Source organism: Canis lupus, chromosome 11, assembly GCF_003254725.2.
Source record: "Canis lupus dingo isolate Sandy chromosome 11, ASM325472v2, whole genome shotgun sequence".
NCBI classification, from domain to species: domain Eukaryota; kingdom Metazoa; phylum Chordata; class Mammalia; order Carnivora; family Canidae; genus Canis; species Canis lupus.
Genome location: NC_064253.1, coordinates 70,275,639 through 70,288,875, shown reverse-complemented (window position 1 = coordinate 70,288,875; position 13,237 = coordinate 70,275,639). Strand labels below are relative to the sequence as shown.

At 42.4% G+C, this 13,237-nt stretch overlaps 1 protein-coding gene across 4 annotated transcripts in view; it reads left to right on the top strand.

The window, feature by feature from the left end:
* The window catches only part of ASTN2 (astrotactin 2), an 853,772-nt gene that overhangs the window by 330,665 nt on the left and 509,870 nt on the right, over positions 1-13,237 (top strand). For all 4 annotated transcript variants that reach the window (XM_025432065.3, XM_025432067.3, XM_025432064.3 and 1 more), the window contains one exon: positions 8,210-8,356. In XM_025432065.3, the coding sequence (XP_025287850.1) occupies positions 8,210-8,356 (147 nt within the window). The remainder of the gene's footprint in view (positions 1-8,209; positions 8,357-13,237) is intronic.

Here is a 13,237-nt window from a genome sequence, read left to right as displayed (position 1 = left end):
TAGTAACCTCTGCTTTGGGAGACTATTGTAACTAGAATCTTTAACACGGAGCCTGGCATAGGGGAAACAGTTAATTATTGGGAACTGCAGGTGTAAATAATAGTCACCTTTGTATACATGTTTGCAGTGGCTCATTTTTTCTACTTTGTTTCATTGAATAATGGCTCCATAATATATTAATAGTTTTGGAAAACATCAGGTTAAATTCTGCTAAAGAGAATGCAGTACAGGCCTGTTCAGAGATTTTAATACCAGATACGTAAATGTACGTACTCTAGGACTTCAGGAGGTGAATATAGAATGTGGCACGGCCCAGAATTCCTTGAAAATGGAAATTTTGTTTTCAAGATATATTTTGTTTGATGAGAAATACAGCTGTGGCTCTTCAAGACATTTAGGTGTGGACAGTAGGCCCATGGGTGGGGGCACAGGTTCTCATCTTGCCTCCACACCTCGCCATTGAGACCTGGGTATAGTGTCCTGAAAAAGGCACTAGGCTGTGGGTCAGATGTGGCTCCCAGGCCCAGTTATTCCTCTGATGTCTAAGCATGAGTTCACCATTAAGTCTCAGGCTCATTTCTATAGTGGAATAGTCGCAATGCTTACGGCATGGAATTTTGGTGAAAAGTGAGTGAGGTATTTGGGAATAATTTGTAAATTAATAAGCAGTGGAAAAATGTGGTGCCACCGGTGCCATCTTTGTCACCAACACCATTGTTAGGTCTCCACTGTCATCACCTTAAAGTTACGTCCGTACTTCCAGGCCCAGCCGTCTGCAGCTGCCATAGAGAGACCCCAAGAGCCTCGTTCTGCAACTGCCACCTGTGGCTTTATCATCAATAGGGTGCCACAATCCAAGCTTTATCCATGGAGCAGAGCCAGCCAGAGTTGTTTGCCCACTGGCCTCACAGGAGTCCGCTGAACTAGTCAAGGCCATGTAATATCTTCTGCAGCTCAGAAAGGAACAGAAAGGGCCATCCTACCTGCCCCTTCACTGTCCAGTCTCCTTGTAACATTCCCTCAGGTGATGTGGAGAAGCTCCCTTGAAGACCTGAGGTCAACACCCAATTGTAGTCCCCATGGACTCCAGGGTAAGCTAAGGTCTATAAGCAGCTTGATAGTTAGGGTTAATTTTTCAAGCCATATCTGGCATGTTGATAAAAAAAAATGTTATGGAGGTAGTGGCTAAGAACTTCTAAAGTCAAATGGTTTTTCATTTCATAAACTTTGAGCTGCCTGGCCCTCGCTGAGTGGTGAGCTTAGTTTCCTCATGTGTAAAATATGAGTGATAATAGCACCTCATGAAGTTTCTGTAAAGATTAAGTACCCTGTGAAAAATGTTTCGTTATATTGTCTGGCACGTAAATGTTTTCATAAATAATAGTGATGCTGATGGTGATGGTAACTGATGACAGTGATGGTGGCAGTGGTGATATTCTCTGCTAGGAAAGTCATTGTAAAAAAAAAAAGAAAATCTATGCAAAATATGAATTTGGAGAAATAAAGTCAAACTAGCAGTGTTTGATTTGGAAGAAAGAAGACTCAAGACAACCTAACTACCACCTTTCACTAACTACATAGCTGCCCCCAAAGAGGAGGTATTAGAGGCTTCTTATTTGGCCTGGGCAGCAGAAGCTGGCTTGTAGAGTGAGTGTCCAGGGCTGTGAGTACAACTGCCTGAGAGGGGAATTGCTGCTTCACGGGGATTGAGTTTGCTGTCTCTCTAGGTATGCGAGGCTAGATGAACGCTTGCACAGACTTACATATTTTCTTAAGATTTTATTTATTTATTTGAGAGACAGAGCACGAGTGTGTGAGAGAGAGAGAGCATGAGCAAGGGTGAGGGACAGAGGAAGAAGCAGACTCCCCTCTGGGCAGGGAGCCTGACATGGGACGCGACTCCAGGACCCTGAGGTCATGACCTGAGCCGAAGGCAGACACGTAACTGACTGAGCACCCCAGACGCCCCTGCACAGGCTTACAAAGGATGACCTTATGGAAGATGGAAGATTGGGAACACTGCAAATGATGGAAAGGGTACTGTGGATTTGAGAGTGCCAAGGTCAAAGAGCCAGAGAACGCAAGAAACTAGTTCATGACCAAGATAGAAGGAGATGAGGAGAGACTTGGCTCCAGGGGGGCAAAACAGGGACCGAGGGGAGGAAACGATTGGTCCCACCACCCCCCCTCCGCTGACACCTCACACTAAAGTAGTATGTGCACTCTCCAGCCATGAGGCAGGCTGAGGATAGGGAGCCCCCTTCCATAGAGTCCCGAGAGTCACGGTTTTAAGGATTCTTTCCTCTGGCCGCCAGTGTGACACTTGCACTTGTCAGAGGATGTGTCCCAATTTTAGTTTCCAGAAATACACGAGGAAGCACAGAGGTGCTGGAGCTCAGGGACGGCAGGGATCTCATGAAGCATTCAGTGAGGTTAGTGGGGAGCACCTGGATGCACGTGCTCGCCCTGACATGTAGCAGGATTAGCAGCCTCTCAACGGCCTTTCGTATGATTTCTGCCTGGAGAGGTGGTGGTGGCGGGGAGACCAGTCGTTGCCAAAGAGAGTGAATGAATGCATTTGACTGGAGAAGGAGCAGTAGCAGTAGTTCAGTACTGACAACCCGTGGGTAGAATGGAAGCATAGAATAGTGAATAGCATAGAATAGGTAGAATAGTGAAGCATTCATTCATTCATTTACTCATTCATCAAATCGATGTTTATTGAGCGACTAACACATTCAGACACTCTTATAAACCCTGAAAATAAGAGGAGGGCACAAGATAGGAGGTCTGGGACGTAGTAGATGCACATCAAGTAACTACTTATTGAATGAGCTCATTCTCAGGTAAGGTCATTGAGGTTTAGAGGAGTGAGGTGACTTGCCCATGGGGGCCAGCAGCTAAGTGTAAGAGCCAGAAGTCCAGCCTGAGACAAAGAGCCTTCTGTCCTGCTGATCTCTGTAAGCAGCAGGGATTTGGAGAACTGAGAAGAAAGGAAAAATACGATGTGTGTGCTTAGCATTGCACTTAACGATCTCTCATTTCATCTAAACAGCTTCTCCACCAGTTATGGGTTGTAATCACCATTTCATAGACCAGAACACTGAGCCCCTGAGAGTGTAGGTAACTTGCCACAATTTAACAGTGAAATGGGAGAGTCTGAATTTAAATCTCTATGTTTAAAACCCAAATCCAGCCTCTCCCTCCTATCCTAGGTGGCTTTTCTACCTTTTCAGCTCCTCCGCTCTAATGTCCTGGCCTCCTAAGATCCTCGCTCCTGACCCCGACCCCATATGCCATTTGAAGGAAGAAATGATTTCTCAGCTGAGGACTTAGTCTCCTGTCCCCCAGAGATATATCAGGAGGAAGGGATCAATAGGAGTATGGCAGCTTTAAGTTTTCTGCACACAGTGGTCTGATGGGGTTAGATCTATTTTCTTCATTGTAAAATGTGATTGATTCAATTCCAAATTTAGCTTAAATGTGATTTTCCTCCCTCAACCTGGCATCTCCAAACTGAGAATCAATCAAACCCCAAATTATAGGCAGCGTGTGGATCAACAATACTGAGTTATTTCCGGTCGAATTTCTCCAGCAATGCGTTTTATGCCATTCTCTGTTGCCATGAGAAGAGTTGAGGGGTAGGAGGGAGGGGAAATGAAAGGGAAATTAGATTATTAACTTTCTCCAGTTCCAGCAATCAATACGCCCTGGTGTAATTCTATTCCTACAGCACAGCACTCTCTCTCTCTCTCTTTCTTTCTCTCTCTCTCTTGCAAGTGATGAGAGGGGAAACTACGAACCAGGATGTGAAACAGGTATAACTATGACCCTAGCCATCTGACGATGCTCATGTGACGATCTGGAGCTATCATGTATTGATCTGAGCTACCATTTATTGATTTTTTTTTCCAATCGCATTTGCTATCTTTTGTCTTCCAATCAGCTCTGAAAGAAGAACACCCTTTCTGTTTTTCAGACGGGAATATTTTGTCTTATTAGGGCTAGATTGAATGGCAAGCATCCCATGGAGATTCTGTGGTTAAGCCGGGACTTGAACACAGCCATATCTAGCTTCAGAGGCTATGCTCTTTCTGCAACTACATGATGCCACTGTGTGACCTTTGTTCTGGAGTGAGGTGGAAGATAATGTGATATGGGGGAGAGGATGGAAAGAACTGGTTCTCATCTCTCCTCTGCCATGTACAAGTTGAGTGACCTGAGAATCATATGGTTGTTATTTTCTTCTGTTCATGTGTAAAATGGGGATAGTAGTAACAGTTCATTGTAAGGATTAAAGGAGGTAATTCCACTCTACTAAAATGTAAGCTTCAAGAACTTTGGCTTTGTTCACTATAATTTCCTCTTTGCCTAGAACAATATAGAGAAAGAAGTGATGTTCAATAAAAGTCGGTTGGATGGATGGATGGGTGGGTGGGTAGGTAGGTGGGTGAATGGGTGGGTGGGTGGACGGATGGGCAGATGGAAAGGTAGACGTAAGGGCTAGGTGTAGAGCCTGGATCACGGCAGGCATTCCACAAATGGAGGTTCTCTTCCCTGTCTCTGCTTCCTACAATGCCATACGAGCCTGGAGGAGAAGGAGGTGGGTTTTTTGGGAGAGGTAGTTTCTACCTTGCCGCTGTCAACAGCTCCTACTCTGAGCTAAATGCTGATGATCAGTTCCCTGGGCCAGGACCTCTGAAGAAGTCACCTCTGTTTGAGTTCCACTGTGAAGTTTCTGCCAGATACAGTTGCCATGGAAACTCCCCAAGCCCCATGGACGGCTCCACAGGCATCTGGCCTAAGTGCAGTCTTGACCTGCATGTTTTCTTCTTCCCGGACTTCAGAGACAACCATGGTGATTCAGGCATTCGGCTGAATAAATGGCTGCCCCAGGACACTGTTCATTCACATTCTCCCCTCCACTCCCTCCCTCTTCATCTGACTCTCCCTTACTATCCACTCTTTTTGTCTTCAGTTCCTTAAAGAGCAAGTCAGTTCCTGATATGTTCTGATAATGTGTTGGACACAGAACTCGATGCATCCTGGTTTCTGCCATCGATGATTAGATAAATACTGATACTCGGCTTGGAAATGATCATTTACCAAGGGCCTGCCATGTGCCAAAAACCGTGCTAGGCGTTTGGCATTTGCTGTCTCATTTAGTTCCCACCATACCATTAAAGGATATGCTGTCTTGTTCTTATTTTCCAGAGGAGAAAACTGAGAGGCCATAAGCTGATGCAACTTGACTCCCTCCCCCACTGATTCTTATTGAGTGTTGATTACTGTGAAGGTTTAAATGACATAGGACATAGGACAGTCAGGCCAGCGTGAGTCCAGCGAGACAGTGTGAACAATCCCATACCTGCCCCTCTGCCTTCTTCCCATGGAGCCTGGGTGGCATTTCTGGTGGTTGGTTAATTAGTGAAAAGAATGTCTTGGTCACATCTGCCTCTGCTGCTGTGTGGGCTGTGTCTGGGAGATGCATTCCAGGAGCCCCACAGGGTACTGTTCTCCATCCAGGGCATCTGCCTCCCCAGTGCCTAGAGCCTCTACCTCCCACATCTCACTCTCTGGGTCACTGTCCCAAGATTATGTTCATGCTGGACTCATCCTTACATGTTCGTCCCCTCAGAACAGACTCCATAGAATCTCGAGTGGAAACTCAGTGCTGCTGCTGACTGCTATTTTGGGGGGTTTTATTGAGTATCTAGGCTTGGGGTAATATGTTGACTTTTTGAAGAAAGATTTGTGCAAAGCACCAACTCCTAGTCCATACCCTTTGTAAGAGACAATGTCGATGTTAGGTTGCTTATATTAGTTAGTCACTAAAGCATTTATATTTCAGAGTTTGGAATAGCTTTCTGTGGCTCCCAGAAGAGAGAGAAAATACATTCCCCCTTTTTTTTGTAGCCATTTTAGGCTTAGGAATTTCCTATCTACCTGACACCAGGACCAACTTTTAAATTTTTATTGCTATTCCATTTAATAGATATCCAACAATTAGTAAATACAGCAACCACAAATAAATAGTCTGTACCATAAGCTATGCCTTGTCCTAGGACTAGCAATAAAGATAAGCACGCTATTCTTAAATTAAGGAACTTCTAGGTTCCAGGCACTGAGCTTAGTGTGAGAGATATAAAGATGGTGAAGATGGGATCCCTTCCTTCAAGAAGCTCACTGTTTATTAAGAAAAATAAATACCCATATGAAAAATCCAAAGTCAGCTGTCCATGAGGCTTCCTACTGTATTAGGATTCACCATCTGGCAGTGTTGCTTGTTTATGGTTGGCGTACTTTTTGATTGGTCACCACCTGCGTCTGCTTACTAATATGTTACTCTCATCCCTGGAAGTGCAGATGTGTTTACTGAGAATCTACCATGTTCCAGACACAGTGATAGGCATTGGAATACAGTGGTACACAAAGGACTTGGTGCCTGTCCTCGAGGAGTTTACTGTCTAGTTACTAGAATCTAGTGTTTGAACAAGATATTTTGAGAGACACAACACATGCAGGCTGTTTGCCTAGAGGGAGAGCAATTTACATTTGAGGTTAATCTCAATGAGCAATGAGGGTCAAGGAAACAAGTGGATTTCTATGCAAAACAAATAATACCTATGGTAATGTTAGCACGATGAAGTGTTGACTGGGATGGCACTGCAGTTATGCAGTCCTGCCCACACCTGGCCAGGTAAGGGAGGACAACAGGAGGTGTGGGTGCAGAGGCCCACCGTGAAAGGCATCAGATGCCAGGTTAATGAGCATGGACAGCATCCTGTATCCAGATGCTATAAGACAGGTCAAGGGGTTCCAGCAGGGAATGAGGTGGGACAATGTGCCTATAGCTCACTCATTCTACAAGCAAACGGGCAATAGAAGAGAGGAGGGGAAAGAGGTGAACCTACTAAGGACGTAGAATAAATAGGACTGCGTGATTGTACAGATGCTATAAAGGAAGAAGCCGGAAGAGTGAAGGGAATCTAAGCTTCTGGCCAGTTTTAATGGTGGTGTTCTCAATAAGTTGGGGAGTGGGGAGGAGGAGGAGGAGGAGCAGAAGAGGGAAGTAGATGAGGCAGTAAAGGTTTAAAGAGAAGATGACATGTCCAGTTTCAAACATGTTTATGTCATGCCCTTGGGACTTCCAGAGGGAGAGGTCTGGGAGGTTTGGGCATAAAGATTTGCTCAAAAGAAGAGCCTAGTGGGTGATAGAAATTTGGGAGCCATTGCTCTAAAAATAGTAATCAAAACCTTGAAAGTAGATGTGAATAGCAGAATTTAAAGAATGAGACCCAGTGGGGGCTTAGTTAGGACACAGTCCACAGACTTTCTTTGCTGGCCCAATGCTCTGCTGGCCATGCAAATCCAATCTACTCATTCTACTGTATCCATTAAATTGTCTTTAATTTTCCTGAGCAAAAACTCCCCTCCCCATCCTGTGCCCTCTCTATTAGTTCTTCATACAACTTACCTTGAATTGTAACTAGCTGTGGATAAGCCTGCCTTTGCCCCCTACCCTGGAAGCTCCCGAAGAGCAGAAACTATTCTCTTCCTGCTCTGTGTGTGTCTATATAGCAGGTGCTCACTAAAAACCTGTGAAATTAATTTAAACTGATTAGCTTCCACCATTCTGTGAAACCCAGTTAGTTGACATTGTGTGTACACACCATGCGGAGTAATCATCACCACAAACTGTGAGCTGTTTCTTACTATCCTCATCATACATGTACGGAAACTGGGGTTCACAGAATGAAACAGCTCACAACACACCCATTGAGGGCTAAAGCCCAAAGTTGAAGCTATGGTTGTCAAACTCCAAAGCCCATGCTCATTCCTCTAGGCTCTATGAATTCAGCACTTCTCACTTCCTCCTACTTGCTGCTAAAGCCAGTAGAGAATTTAATATCATTTAAATAATTATCAATGATGACCAGGCTAATTAGGAAGGGAGGAAGGAGAATTGCACAGTTTTCATGAGGCTTGTTTCTTTCATCTACACTGAAGGGTATAATAAGCCCATTTTCTAGAGAGTGAAGTTGAGACCCAAAAAAGGCTGCTATGTCATGACAAGCACAGAAGTTGGAAAAAATGGTTTCCTTCCCCAGCTTTCCATTTGGAAAATAGGAAGATTCCCAAATTCCGTGCTATTCCTATTTTATCACCTCATGAACTTATGTATCTTTGTGTATATTTTTGTTATTAGGTTTGCTGAAAAGCCCAGTGAACAAGACAGCCTTGACATTGATTGCTGTGAGCTCCTGCATCCTGGCCATGGTGTGTGGCACTCAGATGTCCTGTCCACTCACCGTGAAGGTGACTCTGCACGTGCCTGAGCACTTCATTGCAGATGGTAAGAATCAAGAATAAAAGATGCCCCATACCTGCTCATCACCTTGCACCCATCTGGTCAAATGTCCTCCACAAATGGCACACAATTAGATTATTTAAAAAAGAGGGGGGAGCATCTAAAGGGCTTGAAAGAAGCCCTTATGACTTGGAATCCTGGATTATCTCAACGGAACCACAGACTGCTCTTTGCCATGGGCAAGGTTAAATTTTGTTAAATAGAGGAAGAATTCAAATGTGAGTGCAGAAAGATTGAGCTACTCTAGAGAACCTACTCTTTCTTATTGCTTATGAATCTATTCCTAACTAAAAATATCCACCCCAAATACTATTTGCTAATTAAAAAACATGACAAACAAGATCATATGAGCTTTGTTGGAATTTCCCAAATATCCTGGAGAATACTCATATCTCATTCCCTGTAAATGTTATATCCTACTCTTCACCCAATTAATTTGAATTAATGAGACACTGTAGCCACTATAATCATTTGCAAAGCATGGCCCAAGAAATTGATTAAGGTGCTTGATAGCTATTGTTAAAGTGCCCTTCAGAAATCTGTTCCACTTTATATACTCCAACAGGATGCGGTGGCACCTATTTCCCCAAATGCTTGTCCAAGTGCTTGGTACTACTGTGTTTAAGTGTATTAAAAGTTATCATAAATACAATGAAGAAGACATATGAAGTATGCAGCTTAATAAATTTTTCCATAAGAGTCCACCAAGATCAAACAATAAGATATTCCCAGTATCTACAACTTCCTTATGCTCCCTCCCCATGAAAGCCCTCCCAGAGGTAACCAACCACCCATCTGACTTCTTGCACCATATTAGCACCATTAATTTTTTAGAGATTTTTCCAGCTGGATGTCTTGGATGTTTTTGAGATCCTTGCTCAGTATTTGTTAGATTTATCTCACTGTAACTCACTTTTGTGTTTAATTTGTAAGTTCATGTTCAGAACATAGCACCAATCCCTTTAGTATATTTTATCCAAAGCAGAACTTCTACTTCCTTTCTCTGTAACATTCAGGCTTCTATTAATGCATCCTGTGATTGCTCCCACTTCACCATGTGATTGAGCCTCTTTCATCTGAACTGCAAATAAGTTTAGTTTTTCTCATTTTATATACATGCAGTTGATTTTCTGTCCTAAGCACAATACTTGTGGTACATTCCTGTCAAATCACATGCGCATGTATAACAGGCAAAAATGTTGAGTATGAGATAACAAAGGGGTAGTGGAGGGAGGCAAAAGGAATTGAACTTACAGAAGCATCTAAGTCATAGAGGCTCATGAAGATTGGGATTGGAAGAATTACCAGAGCCTGGATGTGGTTGGCATATAGAGATGAAAGACTAAGAGTGATGAACAATGAGTTTGGAAAAACCAAAAGGACAAATTTTGGCCACTGTTGAAAGCATGTGACCTTATTTTAGCTTCAATAGTCTCTGCTCTTTAACTGTAGAATGATAGGCCTTAGCAACATTCAAATTTTGAATATTTTCATGCATGTAAAAATAGAGCTCCTAAGAGTCTAAGTAACCTGCTCAGGGTCATGGTAAATACTTTAGTGGCTAAGAGCAGAGGTTATAGAACAATACAAATATGAATTCAAATAGCTGAATCTGTTATCTTCTGTGTCTATAGCTAAGTGAATGACTTACTCTCTGAGCCTCAGTCTGCATCTACAATATAAGTATAGTAACAATGCCTATCTTATTGGGTTATTGTTAAACCTACAATTCCATATTTATCAGATTTTCAGATAACATATAGTTGGTAAATTGGAAAATCAAGGGATTCCCCCAAGAAAACTCCAAAATTGTTGTGATGGCTCAGAAGGATAGACAAAAATGTGATGAATTAAGATATGCCCCTTTCTCAGTGGTCCTTATTCTGTCCTCTGTCATAAATTAAAAACTTTATAACTTCCTGTACAGTTATCTGTTTCTACCTCTAGAATGGAAACCCTGTGAGGGCAGGAGTTGTGGCCTCTGGGAGAGATATCATATCCCTGATAACAAGCACACTGCCTGGTAGATGCCCAGTAAATATGTGTTGAATGAATGAACAGAACCTGAATTAAAGCAGACTTAAGATTGGTTGCATGGGAAATCTTCTATTAGATCTCAATAAAGAAAGGGGAGACTGAGTCTAGGAAAACTAAAGCAGGAATTACATAGAGATCAAGGATAATTGAAACTGACCATGGAGTGTACAAGTACTGGAGAGTTCAAATATGGCAGGCACCGCTAGAGGAGCTAGCCCAAAAGGTCTCATCTCAAGGTTAAATGGAACCCCCTTTCCCTACATTTTGCATTGTTTTGGTTAGGAATGTGTCCTTTAAAATGAGTCTGTTTGGGTTCAAATCTCAGTTTCCTTATTTTATTGCTGTAAAATATAGGAGAGTCAGTTAACCTTCCTGAGTCTCAATTTTTCTCATCTGTAAAATGGAGATTATTTTGAAAAGATTGAATAACATCATGTGAATAAAATACCAGTAAAAGATCTAAAACATTATTATTACTCAATAAATAGCAACAGTTATTACTATTATTCCCTAAAATGATGCATAAAGGAAGAGACATTAGAAGCTGGGACACATCAGAACAAGAAGGCAAAATAAATTAAATAGATGAGATCCTTCTATTCTGATAGATTCTAATAGAATCTAACAGATTCTACTATGATTCTTTTGGGGATCAACAGGAATCCTGAGAGCAATGAATACTTAAAGTCAGGTGCATAACTGTCCAGTAGTTCTCGGCAAGCAGACCTTTCCCAGCATGATCCCAGTGCCTCCTGTGGGTGGATAATCTGTGTGTGTTGCACATTCCATTCCCCCGCCAGCTCTCCAAAGTGATCTTTATTAAATTCATTTCACAGGGGATCCCTGGGTGGCGCAGCGGTTTGGCGCCTGCCTTTGGCCCAGGGCCTGATCCTGGAGACCCGGGATCGAATCCCACGTCGGGCTCCCGGTGCATGGAGCCTGCTTCTCCCTCTGCCTGTGGCTCTGCCTCTCTCTCTCTCTCTCTCTCTCTCTCTCTCTCTGTGACTATCATAAATAAATAAAAATTTAAAAAAGAAATTCATTTCACAGATAAGAAAACTAGGACTTGAAAAAGGGTGGAATCCAGTTTTCTATGGAGGTCGGGCAGGGCCTGACAAAGAACAATTTATATGAATTGGACTAGTGGGGTTTCCAGCTCTGATTTCTGGAGATCCTAGAGTGTTATACAGGAAGGCAAGAGGGGAAGTGATGCTGGTGTCTATTTTCCTGAACCTTTATTATCAGTTGGCATTAATATTTGTAAATGCATTGATACATAGCATAAATACAGTAAGCAATATTTTATATATATTACATATATATGGTCATATATATATATATATATATATATATATATATATATAGGGTTTCTGATAAGGGGCTTTGGTTTCTTCCATCTTTGATTTTATCAACACATACACATACATACACACCACACACACACACACACACACACACACACACACCATAATATTGGCCCCCACCTACAGCTACTGGCTGAGTTATAAACAACATCATAACAAGGCCTATCAGGATGAAAGCAGCCCCCATTAAATGGGAAAGACTCCATTGAGACAAAGCCACCCAAGGATCAAGGCCAAGACAGTTCTCATGTCTCTCACCTTCCTCAGAAACCTTACCTGAGCTGCCAGCCTGCCAGCCCTTAGAGCACTCATCCAACCATGGATGTTGGGCTGTCTGTGGTGCTGAAGCCTGAAGAAGGGACCTGAGAAATGAAACTCGTCTTCAGAAAGAAAATAAATTCTGCATTTGTGTTATACCTGATGCTTACTTCCCATTATAGGTAAAGGTCAGCACAGTGTAGCACTTGTCCAGACCCCAGTTGGCATGAACAATAAATCCTGCAGCCTGTATCCAAACCCTTGGTAAATATCGCCCCTTTCTTTGTCTAGTCTTCTCAAGGCCAGTAGTGACTGGCTTTTTTTCCCTGCTAAGTACACAGTGAAGATGTAGACTAGGTTTGTGTCTAAACTTACTGAATTCAGCTCTTTTTTTTTTTTTTTTTTTTTTTTTTTTTAGCTGTGGCCTGTAGGTCATCTGCATTTAGGTCATTTGGGCTGGTGCGCCTTAGAAATAGTGAATCACATTCTCGAGGAGTGGAGGCCAAGTATTAATATTCTTAATGAGAATTCTGTGATCAATCAACAGAAGTTTGAGAGCTGCATTAATACATTAATATCTCTGTCATTTTTTTCCCATCCAGCAGATGTAATAACTCCTTGAGACCCCTTGGGTTTCTGATAAGGGGTTTTGATTTCTTCCATCTTTGATTTTATCAAAGTCATATTAATGGAGCTGCCTCATGCTGTAGCTCCAGTAGTTGTGATCACACCAAATACAATGTGAATATGAGTTTTATAATAAAGCATCCCTGGGAACATGGATTTGGGTTTCATCCAAATTGTCATGTCGGTGGCATTATGAATGAGTGGTTATTGGTTAATTTTAAAATCTGATCTTATTTGAGATGTCAGTTTGTGCATTCCTTGAGGCTCCCAGTATAAGTCAGGATATATTTATCCAATATGCTACCGCTGCAGTAAGCCAGTAGAAGAGACAACTTTTTTTTTCTACAGGGGAGAGAGAGAGAGAGAGAGAGAGAGAGAGAGAGAGAGAGAGAGAATCCCACAATGCTGAGATCATGACCTGAGCCAAAATCAAGAGTCAGATGCTGAACCAACTGAGCCACCCAGGCGCCCTAGAAGAAACAACTTTTAAAGGAATAAATTGTTTAGATTAAATGGGTGAGATTGCTCCATTCTAGTGTAGAGAAATAACACTACATCCAGAGTTCTCTTTTATATTCTT